The sequence below is a fragment of the Lepisma saccharinum genome, chromosome 23 (assembly GCF_977018435.1).
Source record: "Lepisma saccharinum chromosome 23, izLepSacc3.1, whole genome shotgun sequence".
Taxonomy (NCBI): domain Eukaryota; kingdom Metazoa; phylum Arthropoda; class Insecta; order Zygentoma; family Lepismatidae; genus Lepisma; species Lepisma saccharinum.
This window is the reverse complement of record NC_139251.1, coordinates 42,458,939-42,486,852: the sequence shown is the minus strand read 5'-3', so window position 1 is coordinate 42,486,852 and position 27,914 is coordinate 42,458,939. Positions and strand designations below refer to the sequence as shown.

Here is a 27,914-nt window from a genome sequence, read left to right as displayed (position 1 = left end):
CTTCCTGAGTATTTAATATTCAATTTCTACTGTAATTAAAGGTAATACTCAATATTTGAAGTATACTTTGTTCACAACAAATTAAAATTTTCTACCTTGTCCTTTTTTCTTTGTTCAAAACCTACATTTTGTGCACTACTGCAAGCAATGTTGATTTTTCCAGAATCAGTAAATTTCCATGACTTTTCCAGGATTTCCACACTAGTAGACACCCTGATAAATAACAAAGGTTTAGGATGCAAACTCTTATTTTGGTGTAAGTGTATAGAAAATTAACAAGTTTTATAGAAAATTCTTATTTAAAAAAAGACAATGATAAGAGTCCTCATTTTTTCACTTGCGACGAGCACTGCTTAAGCACGTCTATGAGATTTGACAGACTTGCATCTGTTCGCACAGCTTCACGGTCAAAATGTGTCCTACTGGCACGGTACCCTGCCTGGTGAAGGCACTGCACAGCCTTGTCCGCCCTTAACAACTGAGGTCCTTTCGGGCTGTGCCGGTGAAGGTTAAAATAAAAGGCAGGCGTGGTGGGAGCTTGCGAAACAGAATTATTGTTCCTGAGATTCTCTTTCTTTTCGTGGTCACTATCATGAAACGTCAGCCGAGGTTTCTTTGGCAAACTCTGTCCGTTATCTTCACTCTTGTCGTTCTCGTCACAGCTTAATGTCTTCATCGGGAGGTCTCCTTTGGGGCATATTGCTTCCGTTAAGATCTGTTCAAGTAGGAGGGAAGATCGTTTCGCCCAAGAAAACTTGGAAGTTTGTTTCAACATGGCACGTATGAATTCTATGCAGAAAATATCTCCACCCCAAATTGGACCAAAGTCTGTTGCAAGTTTTCCGGGTAGATTAGCATGACAGCTACATCCAAGCAAAGAATATGGTTCTTCTGCAACGATTGGGAAAAGATAAGTAAACAATCATTTTTAAATATATTAGGCAAGGGTAGACAAAACTAAAAATAATTCAGGTGCCAGCCTTTTTATTTTTTCAAACATGGGATAAAAAACATGAGGCCAACTACGATAAAGCTACATATTTTGATCTTAAAACATTTATTAATTAATACTAGTATAAGGGTGATGTTATATTGCTATTAACATTATTCTACTCTTAGAGATTCAGCAACTCTGTTATGGGGAGGGTTTGGTGGAGAATAACCAAATCAACAAAGAATGCACTGGTTTTGGCCAGCAACACAACCTCTGACCTGGTCTCAAGCAGCTACAAAACACAAGTGAGCTTGGAAGCCAAGCTCAGAACATAATAGGACACCTGACTACCTCCTGTGTGACATCACAGCCTTGGAAGCCTCTCGTTGGCTGGCTGAGGTCACATGTGGCTTTTGCTTGTCTGTGGAAGGAGTTCCAATTTCTTCCACCTGGTGGCAGAGTAATCAGGTGGTTGAAAAAATGTAAACAAAGGTATTCACCTTTTCTGGCCTATTTATGCCAAATTAAAAATGAGTTTACTTTTCATAAATTAGACCTTATTTACCTATGCACAAATGTTATCTTTTATATTTAATAAAAAATAAGGGATTTAGCAAATATATGATTTGGAGGACATGGTTTTTTGTATCCAAGATGGCTACTGTTTGCCTGAAAATTGTTTCTTTTTAACAAACAAAGCATTTCTATCCATACCATGGGTGTAGCAAATGGTTTTTAAGCTTTACTCATAATGCTATTTGTGGGAAAGTATAAGACAATGGAAAATAGTTCTCACCAGCCCTTTCTATTATTAACCTAATGGCCCTTGCACTTAGGTTGGGTCTGTGGGTGTTTGTGTCTGTGCATGTATGCACAATTCTTGATTGGTCCTGCTAGATTGGATTAAAAGGAATTATTTCTCGCAGTGGAGTGGCCTACTAGAGAATGCTCAACTTGTAACATGAATAACTATTCAATTGACACTACAATATTGTTACAGATTTTAAAATTCGGCTAACAATAGTGAAAAATTTATATTGGCATGTTTATTGATTGAGTTGGTGTTTTAAGTCCACTTTATGCACAGTAAGGCTAATTGGGGCTGGACCTACAGTTTAAAGTGATACACATGAAACACAAACATTAAACAAAAAAAATACTGTACTCATTATTTTAGAAGAGGTAATGGAAATTTCCGTAAGCAAACTTGAAATATTAACAAAAAAAATTTAGGAAAATTTTCAAATTCAGGTACAAAGAGAATTTCAGGTGCCATGGTGATTGGGCACCCTGTATTTGTGTACCCCTGATATTAGGATTCTGCTATAACAAGTTATTGTCTACCCCTGATATTAGGATCCTGCTATAACAAGTTAAACACTGAAAATGAAAAAAAAATACTGTTACTGTACTATTTACCAACAGTTCCATAGTTGTCCATTAGCTATTAGCAGACAGCTGGTCCATATATCTACCCTCCCCATGTGACAGCAATTAACACATCACATCTCCAAAACTGTTTGTATTTTTCCTCATATGAAGGTATGAAAAACTTGAATTGCAATGCAATACAAGTATTTAATGTTAGTTGAAAGCTGGTTTTAGTTTCGAGTCTACATGAATTTTAAAGCACAGACTCTTCAAATGCACAGAAATATTTTTAAAAAACTGAAGCAGAGAGTCAATCTGAGTAGGGAAATTCTGTTGTAGTAATGGCCCTATAGATGAAAACTGCTTGAAATGTTCAGGTAATCACCATGGGAAAACGGCCCATAAAATATTATTTGGGAAAAATTTGAAATTTTCAGATTGTTGTTGCAGTTCACACTGAGCAGGCTAAATCAATTTCCAAATTTTCACAAAATTTAATTTTTCCAGCAAATTGTCTTGTTCAAGATTTTTTTTTCTTCAAAATGCTAGAACAGGAGTGTCATGTTATCGGGCTTTATTTTTAAGATGATTAATTTTCCCACATATATTAATTGTTATTCCATTCCAAGAGTAAAAGCAATTCTAAAAAACACTAAAAGTAACTGTATTGTTTAGTTATTCAAGTGTGTCATGAAACCATATGTATATCGATGAACAAAAAATGGAAATAACATTCTGTATTAGTTTTGGAGATAAGAAATGCCATCACGAGTTGCTGGTCCACATTATGGACCGGCCTGCAAAAAATATTTTTTAAAAAAACTAAAATTTCCTGATGTACTTTTTATAAACTTTTGTCGTAGAAACCATGCTGTTTTTGACTTTCCTTGCATTTTTAATGATGTTTCGTGATTTGCAACTAGGTTCTGGAATACATTAAAATTATACTAAAGCATACTAAATTATTCTTACAACTATTGCAATTTTTTGCTTGGTAGTCTCGGAACTCACCTACTGGATACACTGTAGCTGGGTAGAAAGCTCTGTCTTCACAGATGTTACAATGGATTAGCTTGCGGATATTTTGCAGGCTCTCGTTAGCATGAGTTGGGCCCCTCACAGCCTGAACAATTACCAGAAATGATGCTTTGAAAGCCACCGTACAGAGAACTCGGATGCCCTTGTTGTAATGAGCAGCTCCCCTAAAGAATTACAATAGCTTGCTTACATCAGATATATGCTGCAATAGTGTTCTTACTTCCAAAAAATGTACTCTTACTTTACTTCGTATATTCTAGGGCTACCATACGTCCTGGTTTTCCCGGACATGTCCTCTTTTCGGACCCTGAAATTTGCATCCGGGCAGGTTTTTACTTTCTGTTAAAATGTCTTGGTTTTTACTTTTATCAAATCATCACGAAGTTACAACTTTTCGAATCATTAAACATCTGATGTTGGCAGTACTGAACAATGCGCTAAGTGTTAGTCGTTTGTTGTTACAGTTTCAAGTTCCGGTCGATGTGATTTCCGCGTCATTCGTTTGTTCATGTTTCGAAGTGGAAGTTAGAGCTTGCAAACACGGTGTAAGCTACTAATATACCTAAAAGAAAGTGCAACTTTACTAATGAGTTACAAGAAAAGTATTCATGTTTTAGACGTGGTAGAGACGATTATGAAGGCGAGTGTATGGTTTGTAAACCCGGTACATATGTGTCTGTGGCAAACAAAGGAGGGCTAGACTTGCAAGCACACGTGGAGTGCGAAAAGCACAAAAGAGCCGTCAGAGGTGAAGCTTCATCTACAAAACTGACTCAGTTTTTTACGAAACCTGGCAGTGAACATGAAGATAAAGTAAGTGCTGCAGAAGGTTCTTTCGCGTTTCATACTGTTAAGCATCACAATAGTTATAAAGTGATGGACTGGACTAATCCCGAATACACAATCATAAGAATACGTTAGTTCAATATATCAGGGTGGACGTCAATACTATAAAGTCAGGTTAGGTTAGTGGCAGTATAATATCACGGAGAATAATATTTTATTTAATGGTGATAAATTTTGTGATTTATGTAATGTTTTCATGTTTGTGAATAAATTGATGGTGTGTGTGGCTTTCGAAGAAAATGTCCTCTTTTAAGCATTTCAAAATATGGTAGCCCTAGTATATTCTGAACATCAAAATGCAAATAAAAAATTAAAAATTAGTGTTGAATCAATATGATTTGCAGCTGATTCTGATAATCACTGATATAAAATTTATTTGTTGATACCCATAACTGATATTCTACTGATCTAATATTGAGTGGCAAATGTTCTGTCAAGACCTTCAATACTTCATCTACCTCCTTAATTAATGTATGTAACCATACAATTACAATGGATTTCGTCTTGTTAAAAGAAACTACTTATTTAGAAATTTACTTAAAACCTAGAACACTAATTACACCTTGATGTACATTAATAATAATAACAGCAACAAAATGTCAGGATTGTTCAACTCCATTTGTAGAAATATTGGATTAAAATAAATTGGCAATTTTAGTAATCCACTGAAATGCCTACATTATCTGACACCAACACACAACATGAACATCCAGAAAGAGGGGGCATCCCCCCTTCCCCTGGAAAATGAAAGTCAACCTACAAGTGTACATTTCACACATATAATTCCATTTCAGTCACAGTAATTTATGTTCATTTAATAAAAGGGCATTGCCAGGAACATGATTACTTTAAACTGAAGGAGTGGTTTTTACGAGCGAAATGCTTTGTTTGCCTTCCCCCTGCAAAAAAATACCTTGCTTGTCCCTCCTTGGAAAAAAAAATCTGCAGACATGAGACAGACTACTTATTAATATGTCCCATCTGTATTGTATAAAAACAAATAAATACTAATGGTACAAGGTAAAGCTATTCCCCATGCATTCCACCATGCCATTAAGGCAAATAGCAAATGTGGCAGTAGGGTCCTCACACATTCTCGATCTTGGCCACAGTGGAAGTGATGTGATCAGCACCATACTCTGGCTATCTCTACACCCCATGGTTACCCAGTTGCCTGCTGTATGAATGATTGGAAAAATTCCCACCCAGTAACACCTAACCCAGGAATCAAACTCAAGTCTTTCATGTGGCAGTCATATTCCCTACTGACTGAACTAATGCACAAACAACAAAGCCTCAACAGGTTATTGATTTTTTTGTAGATGTCTTCCTATACCCTTAATGAATACTACTAATCTGTTTTATTTTACATAATTTGTTAATAAGTATGTACAGAAATTCATAAATGAGCTATTTAGAGATCTAAAAACAAAACCACACAATATCGCATTGCTTTCTTTCAATATTTTAACTTTATAAACCAATTATCACCACATGATGTTTGGCATGAACTTGCCACACTGTCAAAAAACTTTGCATTATAAAAATTTTGGTGAATATAAAAAGCTCAATCATGTTGTCATGTGTCATACTAGATGCACAAAAATTCTTTGTTGGTTTTTCCAATTTTAAAAATAATATACTTTGAATCACTTTATAACGCCGACATTTAAAGCAAATGAAAATGAGAATTGTTAAAAGAGTAATATAGAGAATTTTGAACATGAAGTACAAATAATATTCTAAACGTATTTTATTTTTTTTATTTAGGTGCAAATTTATCACTCTCCTTCTAATTCTCACATAGGAAGTACCTCAGTTATATGTTTTTCGGGGGCATGTTGCGTATTTTATTGAAAGTTCGAAGCCTAAAGGCATTGTTGGCTGAATAGAAACACAATAGTGTGTCCACTGCATATTCAGTAACTTACTTTACAAAAACAAGGTAGCTGAATTATGCTTTTACATTCGTCAGAATTATGAAAAACTAAATATGCTGACCAAGGCAGTAATTGATTTTATAAAAAACATAAACTAAACGTAACGTTTCAACCTTCTAGCAAGGTCTTCTTCAGACTCTGTATCAAGTACCTTTTTTTCTCACGTCTAAGCTAAACATTGTCGTCTTCATCTCATTTAACTTAAGTCCTTTTATGAGGTCTACTACTTGTTCACTGTTCTTAACTGCTCTGCTTTCTTGCTGTGTTACTAACACGTCAATAACTTTCTTTAATTTCTTTTCTAAGGGTTCCAAAATATTGTTTCTGCAGTTCATTACTGGTCTTAACTTTATCTCCTCTTTGTGTATCTTTGGAAAGCCTTTCAAACTTGGTAGTCTTCCTGTCTCCTTTATGCATTTCTTGAATCCTCTCCTCCTACAGTCTTTTATGATTCTTTCTTTTATAGTTTGTTCTTCTCCTTTTCCACAAATCTCCTCATATCCATTTTCTTTTAGGTCTTCAAACTTCCTCTCGTACCATTGTCTTTCCATCACCACAATTGCTCCCCCTTTATCTGCCTGCTCTATCACCACATCATTTCTTTTCTTGATTTTCTTCATCCCTTCCCTTTCTTTTTGACTCAAATTATCTACTTTTCCTTGTTTTCCCATTTCTTTCTTCAGTATGGCTGCTGTTCTTCTTCTAATCTTGTCTCTTTCTGGTTCTTCTTTTATATGGAGCACTGCTTCTTCAATGTCATATATAACTTCCTCATAATCTACATTTCTTTCTTTAACTTTGAAACCTCTTCCTAGTTTTAAAAAAGCTTCCTCTTCTTTTGTTAGGTCTACATTCCCTATTACCACAACTCTTCTTCTGGTATCCTCTTCTTCTTCCTCTTCTCCTCTTTCTTCTTTCCATCCTAGTCCCTCTCCTTTCTTCTTCAATTTTATTTTCATTTTCTCTCTAAATTTCTCCTGCCAGATTTTCATTTCATGAAATGTATATTCTCTCGTAAAAATGGTGAGACCATCTTCAATAGCTTTTTCAATTCTTGTCAGGTTCTCCTTTATTATCTTTATCTCCTTTCTTCTTGCCCTTATTTCATTCCATATCAGTTCTTTTTCCATTTTCTGAACCAATATCGTCCATCTCCTGGTGTTGCAAACCACTCCCTTCTTACTTATTTTTAATCCTTTAGGCGCTGTGCCTCTCTCCAAACATTTTCTCAGAAACTTCTCTTGTTCGTCTTTGTGTATTTCTTTCCTCTTTAAGTCCTTCCAGTTGTTAATTTTCCTCATCAGCCTTGGAAAATGTCCAATTATAACACCATTAAGCCTTGTTTCCATGATTATGAAAAACTAAATATGCTGACCAAGGCAGTAATTTATTTTATAAAAAACATAAACTAAACGTAACGTTTCAACCTTCTAGCAAGGTCTTCTTCAGACTCTGTATCAAGTACCTTTTTTTCTCACGTCTAAGCTAAACATTGTCGTCTTCATCTCATTTAACTTAAGTCCTTTTATGAGGTCTACTACTTGTTCACTGTTCTTAACTGCTCTGCTTTCTTGCTGTGTTACTAACACGTCAATAACTTTCTTTAATTTCTTTTCTAAGGGTTCCAAAATATTGTTTCTGCAGTTCATTACTGGTCTTAACTTTATCTCCTCTTTGTGTATCTTTGGAAAGCCTTTCAAACTTGGTAGTCTTCCTGTCTCCTTTATGCATTTCTTGAATCCTCTCCTCCTACAGTCTTTTATGATTCTTTCTTTTATAGTTTGTTCTTCTCCTTTTCCACAAATCTCCTCATATCCATTTTCTTTTAGGTCTTCAAACTTCCTCTCGTACCATTGTCTTTCCATCACCACAATTGCTCCCCCTTTATCTGCCTGCTCTATCACCACATCATTTCTTTTCTTGATTTTCTTCATCCCTTCCCTTTCTTTTTGACTCAAATTATCTACTTTTCCTTGTTTTCCCATTTCTTTCTTCAGTATGGCTGCTGTTCTTCTTCTAATCTTGTCTCTTTCTGGTTCTTCTTTTATATGGAGCACTGCTTCTTCAATGTCATATATAACTTCCTCATAATCTACATTTCTTTCTTTAACTTTGAAACCTCTTCCTAGTTTTAAAAAAGCTTCCTCTTCTTTTGTTAGGTCTACATTCCCTATTACCACAACTCTTCTTCTTCCTCTTCTCCTCTTTCTTCTTTCCATCCTAGTCCCTCTCCTTTCTTCTTCAATTTTATTTTCATTTTCTCTCTAAATTTCTCCTGCCAGATTTTCATTTCATGAAATGTATATTCTCTCGTAAAAATGGTGAGACCATCTTCAATAGCTTTTTCAATTCTTGTCAGGTTCTCCTTTATTATCTTTATCTCCTTTCTTCTTGCCCTTATTTCATTCCATATCAGTTCTTTTTCCATTTTCTGAACCAATATCGTCCATCTCCTGGTGTTGCAAACCACTCCCTTCTTACTTATTTTTAATCCTTTAGGCGCTGTGCCTCTCTCCAAACATTTTCTCAGAAACTTCTCTTGTTCGTCTTTGTGTATTTCTTTCCTCTTTAAGTCCTTCCAGTTGTTAATTTTCCTCATCAGCCTTGGAAAATGTCCAATTATAACACCATTAAGCCTTGTTTCCATGATTATGAAAAACTAAATATGCTGACCAAGGCAGTAATTTATTTTATAAAAAACATAAACTAAACGTAACGTTTCAACCTTCTAGCAAGGTCTTCTTCAGACTCTGTATCAAGTACCTTTTTTTCTCACGTCTAAGCTAAACATTGTCGTCTTCATCTCATTTAACTTAAGTCCTTTTATGAGGTCTACTACTTGTTCACTGTTCTTAACTGCTCTGCTTTCTTGCTGTGTTACTAACACATCAATAACTTTCTTTAATTTCTTTTCTAAGGGTTCCAAAATATTGTTTCTGCAGTTCATTACTGGTCTTAACTTTATCTCCTCTTTGTGTATCTTTGGAAAGCCTTTCAAACTTGGTAGTCTTCCTGTCTCCTTTATGCATTTCTTGAATCCTCTCCTCCTACAGTCTTTTATGATTCTTTCTTTTATAGTTTGTTCTTCTCCTTTTCCACAAATCTCCTCATATCCATTTTCTTTTAGGTCTTCAAACTTCCTCTCGTACCATTGTCTTTCCATCACCACAATTGCTCCCCCTTTATCTGCCTGCTCTATCACCACATCATTTCTTTTCTTGATTTTCTTCATCCCTTCCCTTTCTTTTTGACTCAAATTATCTACTTTTCCTTGTTTTCCCATTTCTTTCTTCAGTATGGCTGCTGTTCTTCTTCTAATCTTGTCTCTTTCTGGTTCTTCTTTTATATGGAGCACTGCTTCTTCAATGTCATATATAACTTCCTCATAATCTACATTTCTTTCTTTAACTTTGAAACCTCTTCCTAGTTTTAAAAAAGCTTCCTCTTCTTTTGTTAGGTCTACATTCCCTATTACCACAACTCTTCTTCTGGTATCCTCTTCTTCTTCCTCTTCTCCTCTTTCTTCTTTCCATCCTAGTCCCTCTCCTTTCTTCTTCAATTTTATTTTCATTTTCTCTCTAAATTTCTCCTGCCAGATTTTCATTTCATGAAATGTATATTCTCTCGTAAAAATGGTGAGACCATCTTCAATAGCTTTTTCAATTCTTGTCAGGTTCTCCTTTATTATCTTTATCTCCTTTCTTCTTGCCCTTATTTCATTCCATATCAGTTCTTTTTCCATTTTCTGAACCAATATCGTCCATCTCCTGGTGTTGCAAACCACTCCCTTCTTACTTATTTTTAATCCTTTAGGCGCTGTGCCTCTCTCCAAACATTTTCTCAGAAACTTCTCTTGTTCGTCTTTGTGTATTTCTTTCCTCTTTAAGTCCTTCCAGTTGTTAATTTTCCTCATCAGCCTTGGAAAATGTCCAATTATAACACCATTAAGCCTTGTTTCCATGATTATGAAAAACTAAATATGCTGACCAAGGCAGTAATTTATTTTATAAAAAACATAAACTAAACGTAACGTTTCAACCTTCTAGCAAGGTCTTCTTCAGACTCTGTATCAAGTACCTTTTTTTCTCACGTCTAAGCTAAACATTGTCGTCTTCATCTCATTTAACTTAAGTCCTTTTATGAGGTCTACTACTTGTTCACTGTTCTTAACTGCTCTGCTTTCTTGCTGTGTTACTAACACGTCAATAACTTTCTTTAATTTCTTTTCTAAGGGTTCCAAAATATTGTTTCTGCAGTTCATTACTGGTCTTAACTTTATCTCCTCTTTGTGTATCTTTGGAAAGCCTTTCAAACTTGGTAGTCTTCCTGTCTCCTTTATGCATTTCTTGAATCCTCTCCTCCTACAGTCTTTTATGATTCTTTCTTTTATAGTTTGTTCTTCTCCTTTTTCACAAATCTCCTCATATCCATTTTCTTTTAGGTCTTCAAACTTCCTCTCGTACCATTGTCTTTCCATCACCACAATTGCTCCCCCTTTATCTGCCTGCTCTATCACCACATCATTTCTTTTCTTGATTTTCTTCATCCCTTCCCTTTCTTTTTGACTCAAATTATCTACTTTTCCTTGTTTTCCCATTTCTTTCTTCAGTATGGCTGCTGTTCTTCTTCTAATCTTGTCTCTTTCTGGTTCTTCTTTTATATGGAGCACTGCTTCTTCAATGTCATATATAACTTCCTCATAATCTACATTTCTTTCTTTAACTTTGAAACCTCTTCCTAGTTTTAAAAAAGCTTCCTCTTCTTTTGTTAGGTCTACATTCCCTATTACCACAACTCTTCTTCTGGTATCCTCTTCTTCTTCCTCTTCTCCTCTTTCTTCTTTCCATCCTAGTCCCTCTCCTTTCTTCTTCAATTTTATTTTCATTTTCTCTCTAAATTTCTCCTGCCAGATTTTCATTTCATGAAATGTATATTCTCTCGTAAAAATGGTGAGACCATCTTCAATAGCTTTTTCAATTCTTGTCAGGTTCTCCTTTATTATCTTTATCTCCTTTCTTCTTGCCCTTATTTCATTCCATATCAGTTCTTTTTCCATTTTCTGAACCAATATCGTCCATCTCCTGGTGTTGCAAACCACTCCCTTCTTACTTATTTTTAATCCTTTAGGCGCTGTGCCTCTCTCCAAACATTTTCTCAGAAACTTCTCTTGTTCGTCTTTGTGTATTTCTTTCCTCTTTAAGTCCTTCCAGTTGTTAATTTTCCTCATCAGCCTTGGAAAATGTCCAATTATAACACCATTAAGCCTTGTTTCCATGATTATGAAAAACTAAATATGCTGACCAAGGCAGTAATTTATTTTATAAAAAACATAAACTAAACGTAACGTTTCAACCTTCTAGCAAGGTCTTCTTCAGACTCTGTATCAAGTACCTTTTTTTCTCACGTCTAAGCTAAACATTGTCGTCTTCATCTCATTTAACTTAAGTCCTTTTATGAGGTCTACTACTTGTTCACTGTTCTTAACTGCTCTGCTTTCTTGCTGTGTTACTAACACGTCAATAACTTTCTTTAATTTCTTTTCTAAGGGTTCCAAAATATTGTTTCTGCAGTTCATTACTGGTCTTAACTTTATCTCCTCTTTGTGTATCTTTGGAAAGCCTTTCAAACTTGGTAGTCTTCCTGTCTCCTTTATGCATTTCTTGAATCCTCTCCTCCTACAGTCTTTTATGATTCTTTCTTTTATAGTTTGTTCTTCTCCTTTTCCACAAATCTCCTCATATCCATTTTCTTTTAGGTCTTCAAACTTCCTCTCGTACCATTGTCTTTCCATCACCACAATTGCTCCCCCTTTATCTGCCTGCTCTATCACCACATCATTTCTTTTCTTGATTTTCTTCATCCCTTCCCTTTCTTTTTGACTCAAATTATCTACTTTTCCTTGTTTTCCCATTTCTTTCTTCAGTATGGCTGCTGTTCTTCTTCTAATCTTGTCTCTTTCTGGTTCTTCTTTTATATGGAGCACTGCTTCTTCAATGTCATATATAACTTCCTCATAATCTACATTTCTTTCTTTAACTTTGAAACCTCTTCCTAGTTTTAAAAAAGCTTCCTCTTCTTTTGTTAGGTCTACATTCCCTATTACCACAACTCTTCTTCTGGTATCCTCTTCTTCTTCCTCTTCTCCTCTTTCTTCTTTCCATCCTAGTCCCTCTCCTTTCTTCTTCAATTTTATTTTCATTTTCTCTCTAAATTTCTCCTGCCAGATTTTCATTTCATGAAATGTATATTCTCTCGTAAAAATGGTGAGACCATCTTCAATAGCTTTTTCAATTCTTGTCAGGTTCTCCTTTATTATCTTTATCTCCTTTCTTCTTGCCCTTATTTCATTCCATATCAGTTCTTTTTCCATTTTCTGAACCAATATCGTCCATCTCCTGGTGTTGCAAACCACTCCCTTCTTACTTATTTTTAATCCTTTAGGCGCTGTGCCTCTCTCCAAACATTTTCTCAGAAACTTCTCTTGTTCGTCTTTGTGTATTTCTTTCCTCTTTAAGTCCTTCCAGTTGTTAATTTTCCTCATCAGCCTTGGAAAATGTCCAATTATAACACCATTAAGCCTTGTTTCCATGATTATGAAAAACTAAATATGCTGACCAAGGCAGTAATTTATTTTATAAAAAACATAAACTAAACGTAACGTTTCAACCTTCTAGCAAGGTCTTCTTCAGACTCTGTATCAAGTACCTTTTTTTCTCACGTCTAAGCTAAACATTGTCGTCTTCATCTCATTTAACTTAAGTCCTTTTATGAGGTCTACTACTTGTTCACTGTTCTTAACTGCTCTGCTTTCTTGCTGTGTTACTAACACGTCAATAACTTTCTTTAATTTCTTTTCTAAGGGTTCCAAAATATTGTTTCTGCAGTTCATTACTGGTCTTAACTTTATCTCCTCTTTGTGTATCTTTGGAAAGCCTTTCAAACTTGGTAGTCTTCCTGTCTCCTTTATGCATTTCTTGAATCCTCTCCTCCTACAGTCTTTTATGATTCTTTCTTTTATAGTTTGTTCTTCTCCTTTTCCACAAATCTCCTCATATCCATTTTCTTTTAGGTCTTCAAACTTCCTCTCGTACCATTGTCTTTCCATCACCACAATTGCTCCCCCTTTATCTGCCTGCTCTATCACCACATCATTTCTTTTCTTGATTTTCTTCATCCCTTCCCTTGCTTTTTGACTCAAATTATCTACTTTTCCTTGTTTTCCCATTTCTTTCTTCAGTATGGCTGCTGTTCTTCTTCTAATCTTGTCTCTTTCTGGTTCTTCTTTTATATGGAGCACTGCTTCTTCAATGTCATATATAACTTCCTCATAATCTACATTTCTTTCTTTAACTTTGAAACCTCTTCCTAGTTTTAAAAAAGCTTCCTCTTCTTTTGTTAGGTCTACATTCCCTATTACCACAACTCTTCTTCTGGTATCCTCTTCTTCTTCCTCTTCTCCTCTTTCTTCTTTCCATCCTAGTCCCTCTCCTTTCTTCTTCAATTTTATTTTCATTTTCTCTCTAAATTTCTCCTGCCAGATTTTCATTTCATGAAATGTATATTCTCTCGTAAAAATGGTGAGACCATCTTCAATAGCTTTTTCAATTCTTGTCAGGTTCTCCTTTATTATCTTTATCTCCTTTCTTCTTGCCCTTATTTCATTCCATATCAGTTCTTTTTCCATTTTCTGAACCAATATCGTCCATCTCCTGGTGTTGCAAACCACTCCCTTCTTACTTATTTTTAATCCTTTAGGCGCTGTGCCTCTCTCCAAACATTTTCTCAGAAACTTCTCTTGTTCGTCTTTGTGTATTTCTTTCCTCTTTAAGTCCTTCCAGTTGTTAATTTTCCTCATCAGCCTTGGAAAATGTCCAATTATAACACCATTAAGCCTTGTTTCCATGATTATGAAAAACTAAATATGCTGACCAAGGCAGTAATTTATTTTATAAAAAACATAAACTAAACGTAACGTTTCAACCTTCTAGCAAGGTCTTCTTCAGACTCTGTATCAAGTACCTTTTTTTCTCACGTCTAAGCTAAACATTGTCGTCTTCATCTCATTTAACTTAAGTCCTTTTATGAGGTCTACTACTTGTTCACTGTTCTTAACTGCTCTGCTTTCTTGCTGTGTTACTAACACATCAATAACTTTCTTTAATTTCTTTTCTAAGGGTTCCAAAATATTGTTTCTGCAGTTCATTACTGGTCTTAACTTTATCTCCTCTTTGTGTATCTTTGGAAAGCCTTTCAAACTTGGTAGTCTTCCTGTCTCCTTTATGCATTTCTTGAATCCTCTCCTCCTACAGTCTTTTATGATTCTTTCTTTTATAGTTTGTTCTTCTCCTTTTCCACAAATCTCCTCATATCCATTTTCTTTTAGGTCTTCAAACTTCCTCTCGTACCATTGTCTTTCCATCACCACAATTGCTCCCCCTTTATCTGCCTGCTCTATCACCACATCATTTCTTTTCTTGATTTTCTTCATCCCTTCCCTTTCTTTTTGACTCAAATTATCTACTTTTCCTTGTTTTCCCATTTCTTTCTTCAGTATGGCTGCTGTTCTTCTTCTAATCTTGTCTCTTTCTGGTTCTTCTTTTATATGGAGCACTGCTTCTTCAATGTCATATATAACTTCCTCATAATCTACATTTCTTTCTTTAACTTTGAAACCTCTTCCTAGTTTTAAAAAAGCTTCCTCTTCTTTTGTTAGGTCTACATTCCCTATTACCACAACTCTTCTTCTGGTATCCTCTTCTTCTTCCTCTTCTCCTCTTTCTTCTTTCCATCCTAGTCCCTCTCCTTTCTTCTTCAATTTTATTTTCATTTTCTCTCTAAATTTCTCCTGCCAGATTTTCATTTCATGAAATGTATATTCTCTCGTAAAAATGGTGAGACCATCTTCAATAGCTTTTTCAATTCTTGTCAGGTTCTCCTTTATTATCTTTATCTCCTTTCTTCTTGCCCTTATTTCATTCCATATCAGTTCTTTTTCCATTTTCTGAACCAATATCGTCCATCTCCTGGTGTTGCAAACCACTCCCTTCTTACTTATTTTTAATCCTTTAGGCGCTGTGCCTCTCTCCAAACATTTTCTCAGAAACTTCTCTTGTTCGTCTTTGTGTATTTCTTTCCTCTTTAAGTCCTTCCAGTTGTTAATTTTCCTCATCAGCCTTGGAAAATGTCCAATTATAACACCATTAAGCCTTGTTTCCATGATTATGAAAAACTAAATATGCTGACCAAGGCAGTAATTTATTTTATAAAAAACATAAACTAAACGTAACGTTTCAACCTTCTAGCAAGGTCTTCTTCAGACTCTGTATCAAGTACTTGATACAGAGTCTGAAGAAGACCTTGCTAGAAGGTTGAAACGTTACGTTTAGTTTATGTTTTTTATAAAATAAATTACTGCCTTGGTCAGCATATTTAGTTTTTCATAATCATGGAAACAAGGCTTAATGGTGTTATAATCGTCAGAATTATAGCAAAATGGTAGAATTATGGGATTCATAAAATTACCAGTCAATATTGATTTTTCAATCCCATGCCTATTATATGGTAACAATGAGCAGTCATTAGTTGAAATAAACAAGAATACTCACAATATTAGAAGATTGTTACATGTTTAAGATATTTGCAGAAAAAGGAAGATGACCAAATTCTATAAAACCAGAGAAAATGGTTCTAAAAAATAGAAAGAATAGAATTCTACAACACAACTAAAATGAAGAATGGAGTGAAGTATAAATGCTAGCATGTTGAAACAAATATAATAAGGAAACCATTTAATTATTTTTTTAACTTTCATATTAGAAGTTTATTTTCCAGAACTTCTAGAGAAGTGTTTAGATTTGTGTTAATATGAATGAACAATGGGAAGGTTTTAATATAAGAATGCTATTTTTTTTCCATGTAAAGCAAATGCTTCATAAGCCTACATTAAATTTTGTATATTTGGTATACAAGTATTGATTGATTTGGTGTTTTAAGTCCACTTTATGCACAGTAAGGCTAGTTGGGACTGGACCTACAGTTTAAAGTGGGATCCGAACCACTATGTGCCTCCACCGGGTATCGAAATTTGGTACAATTAGAATTAAACATGAAGTAAGTCAGTAACAGTCAAAAAAGGGATTTAAAACATGGTTGCCGTTATTGTAGTGTATTTTATTGCTTTTCTTGCTCCTGAGGAAGTACTGATGTATTACTCAAAATTAGAGCAGTAACTTAATAAGTGAATTCTGGAGTACGACAAGGTTGCATTCTCTAACCAACCATATTTTTACTGGTTTTGGATACAGTGATGATAAGGGTGACAGAAGGAAGAAAAAGAGATAACTAATGGGGTATAGTTGATAGGTTAGACGACTTGGAATTTGCTGATGATATTTGCCTCGTAGCCCAAATATTCAAAGACATGGATGAAAAACTAAAACAACTTGAAGAGGAAGTAAGAAGAGCCAGATTACATTTCAATGTAAATAAAACAAAGGAGATGAGGGTAAATAACAAAAATAAAGAGCTAAATATAACATTGAGATAGAAAAGGTCGACTCACTTGTATACTTGGAAAGTGTAGTCACCAAGAATGGTGGAGCAGATAAAGATGTCCAAAGTTGAATTAAAAAAGCAAATGGAGCCTTTTTACAACTATACACCTAATGTGGACAAATAAAAATATCTCCAGAAATACAAAAATCTGCATTTTCAATACAAATGTTAAGTCAGTCCTGCTTTATTCTTGCGAGACATTGAGAGTGATGCAACAGATTATATAAGGTATGCCCAAATGAAAAGGAGACTACGGTTATATCTAAAGAATATTATATTACAGAATATTTGCATGACATAATATGTGAAGTACAATTAATGTGTAACATGATACCTACACATAATTGCCATTGATATTGATGCACTGATCCCAGCGCATATGAAGTGAGTGGATGGCTTCAGTGTCGAAACTCCTGGGTTGCTTATGGGTCCAGTTTTCCTTGGTGTTCTGCACTTCCTCGTCTCAGGTGAACGGTTGGCCTTTGAGTGATTGTTTTTAAGTGGCCGAAGATATGGGAGTCTCATGGGGAAATATCGGGGCTGTACGGGGGATGTGCGAGGACTTCCCATTGAAATGTTCTCAGCAGGTCGAGGGTCTTCTTGGCCACATGTGGCCTAGCGTTGCCCTGGAGAAGCAATGTGCGCTTGCCCGGGTTGTGGCAAGTCCTTGGTGCTTTTGCGTCGCCCCACATAATGCTGACACCAACTGAATATGGTGCAACGTGCGAGACACTGCTCTCCGTAAACGTCTTTCATCCTGCGATAAATTTGTGAAGCATGCTCGCCTTGGAAATTGGATTACAGCTCTCTGCACTGATCTGGAGGAATCCATAATGCACCCATCCACGCAAAACAACTCTCGCCAACTGAGGAAACAGCAGGCGAAGCCGTTCGCTACACCTGCAAACGGGGACAAACACCGCGACATCTATCGGCAAACTTATTTACCTTCCTCGATTAGATACAACGCCGCAACAGCTAAGGTCTCCTTTTCATTTGGGCATACCATATACATAGGCTGCAATTTTCTTAATAGATGCCTACGCCGGATAATAAATGTAAAATGACATAATAACAAATGAAGGTCTATGTGAAGTCACTAACCAACAACCAATTGATATCCAGATAAAAACAAAGAAAGTGGAAACAGATTCGACATAATCTTCGGAAACCTGCTGGATCCAGAGAGAATCCGTATTACATTGGAATCCTCAGGGAAATCGAAATCATGGCCGACCTAGGAAGACCTAGAAAAAGTAATTGAAGAAGGAGCCTTGGAAATGGGAAAAACATGGAACGAAGGGAAAAACATGGAACAAAATTAAGAAAATGGCTGTCAACAGGACCAGATGGAGAAGAAATTAAGTCAAATCTTTTGATGACAAAAAGCTGAAACAAGGACAAGTCGATGTTATACACAATGTTGAACTGTTCAGGAAAATTTACTTCAATCCTCTAAAATTAGTAAATACTATTGTTTATAAACAAACTTTTGAAAATTTGCCAATTATTTAACTACAACCTTAACTTTTCAGAGTTCTTACTTTGCTATGGCCGAGATTATCAGTCGAACAGCCAACTCTTTGGAGTAAAATGTTTTTGTGATGTATCCTCCGTAATTTCTTAGAGCTATTTCAGGCGATTTTCCATATAAGGCAGCATCGTCAGTTACTGAAACAGCCAGAATACCATTCTTGGGTAGGTTTCTGAATGCTGAATCCATGTACATCCCTGATGCCCCGTGGCAATCGAGGAAACTGAAAGTAAAAAAAAATATACTGTATAATGTGTATATACGTATATGATACAATAATATTCTAATAGAGTCAAACTTTTTAAAATCTTAATTTATCATCTAGTCACCTGGGTGGTTGACTCACAATCTCGTCACCTACAGAAAAACGGGAGATACCCAACCTCCACCAGCATACATTCAGGGGTAGGTGCTTAAGGCCGTCAGATTTATGGAATTTTGGTTCCCCATTTTCCTTTTCCTCCTCCTTTATTGATACTTTCAATTGTACATGTTTGAGGCGATAACCCACAACTGGTTAACGTCTTACGGATATTGTGGACCAAGATTGTTTCGACGTTCCAGAAACAAGCCTGATTTACAGATAAGATTTATGTGCTAGTAGTGCAATAAAATAAAATTTGTACGTATTTATCAGTACGTTAGTAATAGAACAACGTATAATGTTTTATGACAGGGGAGAGTAGTACGTGTGTTATTTTTTGAAGGATATTAAATAAGTTAAAGTCTCTAAAATGTGAGAAAAAGTGACCTTGCTGAGGTGCCAGCAGGATATGGTCATACCGGGAAGGACGTCAGAATGGGAGATGGTTTTCCTGGAAACATCAGGAGGGTATAAGATTCCCGGAATACTTCAGGAAAGGTTAGTGCTGGGAGGGTGAGGGATGAAGAGGGGGGGTTAGTAATAGAAGGGGTTATATGAGTAAGAATACTCGACGTGTTAAAGTGGAAATAGTTATTATGGTTAGGGTTAATTCCTGGGTCGAATCTGTTCTAGAGAGTCTCTTGGAGATTTCTGTGTAAGCGGGTGTTCTCATCCTACGTCTTACATCTCCAGGTGTAGGTTCCTGGGTTGGGCATTGGTGGAACACCTTTCATCAATTTAATCTAATCATCATTCATCCTCTTTGTCGCCATAACCCAAAGGTAGCAGAAACTGGTAAAAAAAAAATACACATTCAATAATTCCATTCAGATGAGCTGTTTTCACGAATGTACTCACGGACTTGAACTGAAAAAGCTCATGCTTGAAATACACTACATTAAAATTTAAATAGCTTTATTGGTACAGGAAACAACTCTAATGCATTCTACAAATAAAGGCTGGCGAACTACAAGGCCTGAGGGCCACATGCAACCTGCAAATCATCTTGTGTGGGCCTTCAAATTATTTTGTAGTCTTTAAGTCTTACTAGTTACAAAAATCAACAACAGATAGCAACTTTGTATGCGTTTGTGGGTAGCACACTTTTGGCAATTATCCACTTTCCACAGATGCTACATTATTTTATCCTGTTCAATATAGTGTTCATGCTATACAACAAAATTCAGTCAGGTTTTATTTACTTACATAAAGTTGAATGGTTGTTCGTGAAGTAATACACAAGCATCTTTTTTAAGTACAGTGACATCCAGATTATTTAAATTAGCATTTTGAGATATTATATCAAATGCTTTGTCGTGGCAGTCATTTATTGTCACAGCGATGTCATTTGGTATACTCTTCTTCCATGTAAGTCCTGATATTCCAGTCGCACCAATAGCATCCAAGCACCGCACTGGCTGAAATACAGACTTGCCTGATTCCACATATGCTCCCAATGCTGTTGCAACAATAGTCCTAAAAGAATAAGCATGAGTGATAATTTTGATGACATTAGAAAGTAGAAAAATGTAAAAAGTCCAAATAAAATTATATCTGATCCTTTCAGGATTGATAGAAATACATGAAAAATATTCTCTGCAAAAGTGCATTATCTAATAAAGGTAACATTTTGCATGGTTTATTAAGATTATGTTGTTTATTAGTGTTTTCTCTTGTTTTTACCCCATTGAGATGTGTTTTAGTGAAGTAATCAGTACTTTTGTGTGGTAGTATTTATTACATTATTACATCATTGTGATACAAGTTGTATGTGGGAAACTATGTATTGTGTATTGTTATTTGGACTGTTGTTTACAAAATGTAATTGGTTTTGTGAATCATAGTTTAGAGAAGAATAGGAAGGCAAGTTGCATGTGAATACATTATGTTTCAGTCTCCAAATAAAAGGATTATGGTGAGTATCTGCTACTTGATTGATTGACTTTATTTTACTTCGCTTTTTTGTGCCACTTTTGGCTAATTTGTGAAGATGGGGATGAGTGATGATATGATGAAATTGATGAATGGACACTCACAAACATCCATGCCCAGGCCAGGATTCGAACTAAAAGATGGCAGTTCTGCCCTGACATCAGTGACATTGTTGTGCAGGTGAATTGCATAACTGAGCGCCATTGCTCCGTTAATAGTAATTTAACATTTTTGTTAGGTTAGGAATGTTATGTTTGTTGTCATTAGAATTCCATGCATTTTTTGTTTCTTATGTGTGAGCATTCAATGATATTTTTTTTGATACAACTGTTGCTGTGTTTGTTGCAGTGGTGTATTCTCCCATGTTACCTGCTATACCGATGGTAAACCAACTTTTTTCTTATATAGGGGAGAGTGGGGGAATAAGAAACATGAAAAATTAACATAGCCAACAATTTTAAATTTCTAGCATTGATATTTTTTCTTGCATAGTTGGTAACCCAATGTACCCAGAAAAAAATAATGAGCTCAATTCTGCAATAAAAAGAGCACACAAAAATTATAAAATAATTTACTTTTTTTTCCACCTTATTACCTCAATAGGGGTAGCCTAATAAGAAACAAGCTGTGTATTTTAATGCATTCTACCTATTAAACTGGCTGGAGTAAAAAGATACACTCAACATGTGTATCTTATTTAACCATAAAAGTTTGGTGCATACTGTTTTTTAATATTTTTTTACTACAAAGGAATGGAAATGCAAGAAAATAAATGTACTGGCAAAAGTTTTTATACAGCTCTATATTTTCAAAGCAAAATCAACTGACATCTTCAAATGCTTATTCCCAATAGGTTTTATGGTAAATGAACAAAGACAAAACAAGAACTTTATAAGGTCCTTTTTCTTCTCTGCATATAATGTTTTGATTCGAACTAGGTCTGAGTGGCTTAAAGTAAATGGTACGTATCCACACAAGATAAAGTCTTTATGTACACTTTGTATGTCGTCGTGAGGAGGTCAATTAAAAGTACCCAAAGATTCTTTGAAGAACTTGATTATGCAGTTGTCTTCTTGCACTTTAGTAACTCATCCCACATACCAGCTAATGTCATAGTATCGTTCTGGCATAATAGTATCTGTTTCAGTATCTTCTTGATCTTCATGAGATAATTGTTCTGCTTGCAATGATGAGAAATCAAAGTTGACATCATCATTCAGAAAGGGTAATAAGATACAAAAGATACATCAGTATCTTATTATCCCATTTGCTTTTCATATTTGGGGTAATAAAATACATGACAATAATCACTCTCTATTTTTATGACAGAAAATTAACAAAATACACCAGAAAGTCCTATCTTTTGTCCACAAAACCACGTAAAAAATATCAGGAATGTATACTCTGCATTTACTATAGAAAATAATATTTGTGTGAAAACACTACTTTCCCATGGAAAAGTTTCACACAAGCATAACCAAATGATGGAATAATCTTAAACATAACCACAATCATCTTGATTATTTTTTTTACAGTGATAGACAATTAATGGGCCTAGCTTGTGGATTTTTCAAATTTTTACTTTCAAAAATAAAAAATAAGTTTCTTATTCCCCCACTCTCCCCTACAGAAATTTCCTGAAAATTTTAAGTTGTCAGATTTATGTTTCACTTGCATGTCTGCATTGGTGTTTTATTTCTATTATATCTAATTAATATATAAGAAATATGTAGTCATGGACGAAAGTCAATGTATTCATTACAAGCCAGCAGTGTCCGTGACTGTACAATAAATAAGATTTGTTGTGGCAAACCAGGTCAAATTTTCAGAATATGCCACTCGTTTGTAGTACATCATTATTGTGCCACTTGACACATTTCACCCTTAACCCTGCATCACAAATCCTTCGTAAATATTACGACGCAGCATGGCTGAAATCGCTGGATCTCCGCAACTGTGCATGCACCGCCTCCACTCTCCACAGTACCTTCCTAGCCTGCCCCATGAAGCTCAGTAGTGAACCGGTGGCCATGTATGTCATATGTGTGTGTCTATTTGGGGCACCCCGTCGTAAAATTTACGAAGGTTTTGTAACTGCGCAACTTTCTCATTTCAAGAATAGTTCTTGTTGTTAGTATTATTTTTTCAATAAAACGACGTGGTTTCAGCCTTTATTTTGTATTATGAATGATTAGTAAGTGATTATGGCCGATAAGAGAGGAAGAACGTGAGAACGAAAGAATTAGAAGATTGTTGTATGAAGATGTATCACATGATGACGACACAGGAGGACAAGACAGAACATTATTTGGTGAAAATAGTGATGAAGAACAAGATGAAGTTGAGGAAGACTACATTGAAGACACAGACAACAGAGATGCTGACCCTAATTTTGAAATAGAAGAATCCGACAACGAATCTGATTATGACTCACTACCTGACAGAGAACGTCCAAGTAGGAAAAGGAGACTAACAGAAGTCGACTTGCCCACTGTCCTGCCACAATGCAATGCGTGCTGAACACAGAGCAATGTCTTGTGTTCACTGTGATCAAAGCTAGACTTTTGAGACTTGCAAAGGTGATCACAGTTTCACTACCGTAGTCGGCATGCAGTGTTTCCACCCCACTCCACCCAAAAATACCTATGTAGCCCCACAAACCACTGATGCATAGCCTCATGAACCATTTCCGGTAAGGTTAGGTTAGGTTGGGTAACATTTAGGTTAGAATAGTTAAAAATTGGGGTAACACTTTAGTATAGGGGTGACAGATTTCTTACTTTTTACAGGAGAAGGTACTTATGCAAATCATTTTCTGTAGCATTGTGGAAGTTCGTGAATGTAGTTTTCATCCATTTTAATGCGAATGCATGTTGTTTTCTGTGAAAATCTCTGTCCGACACGCTGTTTCTGCTGCTGCAATTTACTTTCTGCATGAGAGCACAATGTTCCATGTGTTAGATGACGTAAACCCTGTAGTCAGTGTTTCAAACCTCGCCGTGTTTTCACTATAACATGACGTGTAGAGTATTTTTAATTTTTTTTTTAACTATGCTTGCCTATCCTAACCTTACGGAAAATTGTTTGTGGGGCTAACGTGAATGGTTTCTGGGGCTAACGTGAATGGTTTCTGGGGCTAACGTGAATGGTTTCTGGGGCTAATGTCAATGGTTTGTGGGGCTAACGTCAATGGTTTGTGAGGCTAACATGGTTTGCGAGGTATTAGCATAATTTCAAATCCGGGCACGAAAGTAGGTATTTTTTTGGTGAACAAGGTTGCAACACTGCATAAATCGACAAAACCCTCACACAACGTGCGATGAACCAGTATGCGGCCAAAGTTCCTTTTGTTTTATTGTGATTTGATCATGCTACGAATGAAATTTTTACATAGATCGATTTCGATTTATGCTGCAGAGTTTTAGTGATCACTTAATATTTTGTTCAATATATGCTATCATGGTTAGGTTAGGCAGGTTAAGTTTTGTTCCCTTAGCATTAAAATGAAGTCCCTAAATGCATTCTACTAAGGTTCCAATTTACTTCTACATTCATTCCCACGCTTCTTCGATATTTACTGTCGGTTGTCGACTTTTTTCAACATAAATAACTTTTTTCGAGTCCAAACAGCCCTCATTACTTTAAGGAAGGTTCAAATTTCGTGTGACAATGATTTCCAAAATTCTACGATAATTAGTCTTTGTGCTAGGAGAAATCATAAAACAATTGGAACCGTTACCGTACCAAAATGGGTTTAGAAAAAAATGCATAGCCCCACACACCATTCTCGCATAGCCCCACAAAACATTGACACATAGGCCCACCAACCATTTGCAGAAACGTACCTTCTTCAGTTATAAAAACACTGACCGGGATTACGTCTACACACACAGGCAACATCCGGCTGGAAGGAAATGGATGCAACAGCTTTCGTGCATCGGTCACACATTTATATCGAAAAATACATGATTTACCGGCAAAATTCAATGACCGATGTGAGAAAACACTTCCCCAAGTCTAAAGAAACTGCATTCGGTAAGTAATTTCTCCTGCAAATTTTAAAAAATCCGTTTTCCGGATACAAAAAGTTTACCTTTCCTTTTGTGTGTATACAAATGGTTTTCGTCCAGAGATGTCACATAAAACCGAAATTATTCACTGAAAAAAAAATCGACGTAATTCTTGTGGGGGTACAGTTGGTCTTTACACAAAGTACATTCTGAAAAGACTAGCTTCTCCATGAAATTTCTCTATTTTGGCTTTTACAAGTGCAAGGCGATAATTTCGTGTGCGAAAACAACAGCAGAGACATCAATCAAAAGTTATTCATTCAATACAGAACCTTTACAATTTCAGAAGAAATAATTATTTTCCTTAATTTCTTAATTTATATAAAAAAAAATAATAAAGCATTTTGTGCGCAACCTGTTTAAGGACATCTCTTTGTTGTAGAATACTTCCGACTTCTTTGGAGAAATAGCGTTCTCATCAATTAATAAATCTACGCCGCATTCATTAATTGTACTCAAATTCCGAACGACTTCCTCTTTTTTCTGAGATTCATCTGGTATAATCACGTCTTCCATGGTCACCAACTACCTTTTCCTTTCCTACACCACACACAAGTTTGAGCTCGGGCCTCACTTATTACACAACATTTTAGCAACCTTGTGTTCTGACGTCATGGGAGAAAGCTTTTTCATTTTAGGTAGTTGCCTATGTTGTCAAGTTAGGCTAGCTAGGTTTAGTTCTTTTAGCCTAAATAATAATTTTCTAGTGTATTTATGCTAATCGAACCAAAGCTAACAGACCTAATCTAACCTCGTACACTTCCGTCATCTGACGTCAGAACACAAGGTAGCAAAACTGTTGTGCGACAAGAAAGACCCTTTGTGGTTCACCACAGCGTTCACGCGCAGTTACTTTCTTTTTCCTTTTCTTCTTTTATATTCTGTGACTAGTTGCACTTCACTGCCAAACTATTCCGGTGGCGGCGCCACCCTAAGTGTCCGAGAATGGAGCTCTTCATTGCCAATCTTTTTCGGTGGTGGCGCCACCCCTGTCCATAAATAATTTCCTTCGTCATTTTAAGTTGTACATTGGCCGGGTATGATGACTATTCAAACGTTATTTCCAACGAAGGTCAGAATTTCTCGTTTAAATCGATAATAAAAATGGGTTTACTAAAGCTTTAAGATTATGTATGAAGTCTCTCCGAAAATTAATTCTCCTGAACCTAAGAATTAATAAGTATATTAAAGCGCAACGGCAGGGTAACTCAAACGGGCTAAACCTATTTCTAATCTGTGGTCAAGGACGTATTTAGGGGGTCCAGTGGGTCCGGATCCCCCCGAAAGATTTATCAAATACAAAAATTAAATAATGAAAAATATATTCGTTTAGCCGTTGTTGTATAATTTCCTCTGAACTTATTGTAAGAAAGAATTATATTGGGATCATACGGTTTGAATGACAAGAAAGACGTATTTATTTAAGGGGTCCGGACCCCCCCCCCACCCACCCACCCCCGAAAGACTTACTAAATACGAAAATTAATTATGAAAATATACTCGTTTAGCATTTGTTGTATGATTTCCGCTGAACTTATTGTAAGACAAGGATTATATTGGGATCATTCGGCTTTGAATGACAGGAACAGTGGCGTGCCCAAGGGGGGTTCGTGGGGGTTATAACCCCCCCTTTGGCCCAGTATTCCTAAAAAAAGAACGTCAAAGGTAGGAAAAGATGGCGAAATGTGGCCTGACTTCCAGAAAAAGTGTACATAACCCCTCCCTTTCGAAAATCCTGGGCACGCCACTGGGGAAGGACGTGTTTAGGGGGTCCAGACCCCCCCCCCCCACACACACACACCCGAGAGACTTATTAAGTACGAAAATTAACTATGAAAATATGCTCGTTTAGCATTTGTTGTAATTTACAATGGACTTATTGGAAGAAAAGGATTAGGCCTATATTGGGATCATACGGCTTTGAAGGACAGGAACTGGACCCCCGAAAGACTTACCAAGTACTAAAATTAAGTATTGAAAATATTAGCATTTGTTGTATAATCGATGGTTATTACTTTCCTCTGAACTTTTTAGAAGGCAAGGATTACATTGGGATCATACGGCTTTAATTACAAAGAAGATTTACGAGTATGTACACTACTACTCAAAATAATATGCATTTTAATCAGAAACGTACTTTTCTCCAACAAATGTGACATCATTTTTGTTATTCGATAAATATTCAATTATTAATTTATTTGACATGAATTTCATTTGCCAGGACACTTGTTTATGTAAATTATTCCGATCTTAACTACAAGTAAGCTACGTAATGAATAAGCACTCTTATATCTCTATTCTTATACAGTCTTTTTCCTTAATCGTGTAATAATAATATAATATTAATTTATGTATTGTAATTAGTATTAATTTGATTTATGATTATTTTAATATGAACATTATTATTAATAATAATAATAATATTAATATTGTCATTCCTGAGACACTTGGTTCGGACCTCCCCCCGAATCGTAATTCTAGATACGTGCCTGTCTGTGGTATGTACTATGTACATGCACAAAGAGCACCAAATATGACGTCATTTGGGTCGTCCCTAGCTGCCATGGATCGATAAAGAATTTAGATTTTTACACTACGTTTTATGTTTTCTTCTGGTTGCAAGTATGTGTAATTATACAGACAAAGAAGAACATAGGCAGGAGTAGGAATTGGAGAAACTCCCAAAATTGTAAAGAAAACGTGTGCTTAAGCGCGTGATATTTATTATTATACACTATGACACTATGTCCTATCCGATAACTTAATATTAACGTATGTTATCATTGTATTAAGCAAACATTTTCCCCTCGTATTTTCGTCCTTTTTCTTTTCGTAACAACCCGGTGGAGGCACATTGCACAGTGGTTCGGATCCCACTTTAAGCTGTGTAAGTCCAGTCCCGATTAGCCTTACTGTGCATAAAGTGGACTTAAAACACCAAATTAATCAATCAATTAATCTTTTCGTAAGAGCAATTCTAAAATTATAATTCCTGTAAATAAGAAAGCTCTAGAGGTTGCGTGAGAAACATGAAACAGAAAATAAAATATTTTTTTGTAATAACTATTATTCTCGATAAATGTGCATATACGTATGTAACATGTGGAAAGGCATCACGTTAAAAAAAGACAGTTATTAATTACAACTATGAAAATAAAAGTAATTACAGTCGCGCGGAATTATTATGTATTATTCTTTACCGGATTCTCAACAATAAAACACTTAAATTGTGAAAATTGCAAGTGATGTAAACAAGTGCAGTCCAAATTTTAAGGCTTTTTTAGTTCCGATATCTTCTGTTGTTGACAATCGTCTTTACAAAAATCTTACT

At 35.7% G+C, this 27,914-nt stretch overlaps 1 protein-coding gene across 1 annotated transcript; it reads right to left on the bottom strand.

Annotated features, from left to right (window-relative positions):
- Positions 1 to 80: 80 nt before the first annotated feature.
- On the bottom strand, positions 81 to 25,392 carry LOC146005266 (tRNA (guanine(27)-N(2))-dimethyltransferase-like). The gene is made up of 5 exons (XM_083144371.1): positions 24,939 to 25,392; positions 19,788 to 20,057; positions 18,228 to 18,440; positions 3,317 to 3,507; positions 81 to 891 (listed from the first exon to the last, which is right to left on the bottom strand). The coding sequence occupies exons 1-5, from the start codon at positions 25,097 to 25,099 to the stop codon at positions 326 to 328; spliced, it is 1,401 nt and encodes a 466-aa protein (XP_083000497.1). The 5' UTR covers positions 25,100 to 25,392; the 3' UTR covers positions 81 to 325.
- Positions 25,393 to 27,914: the final 2,522 nt, after the last annotated feature.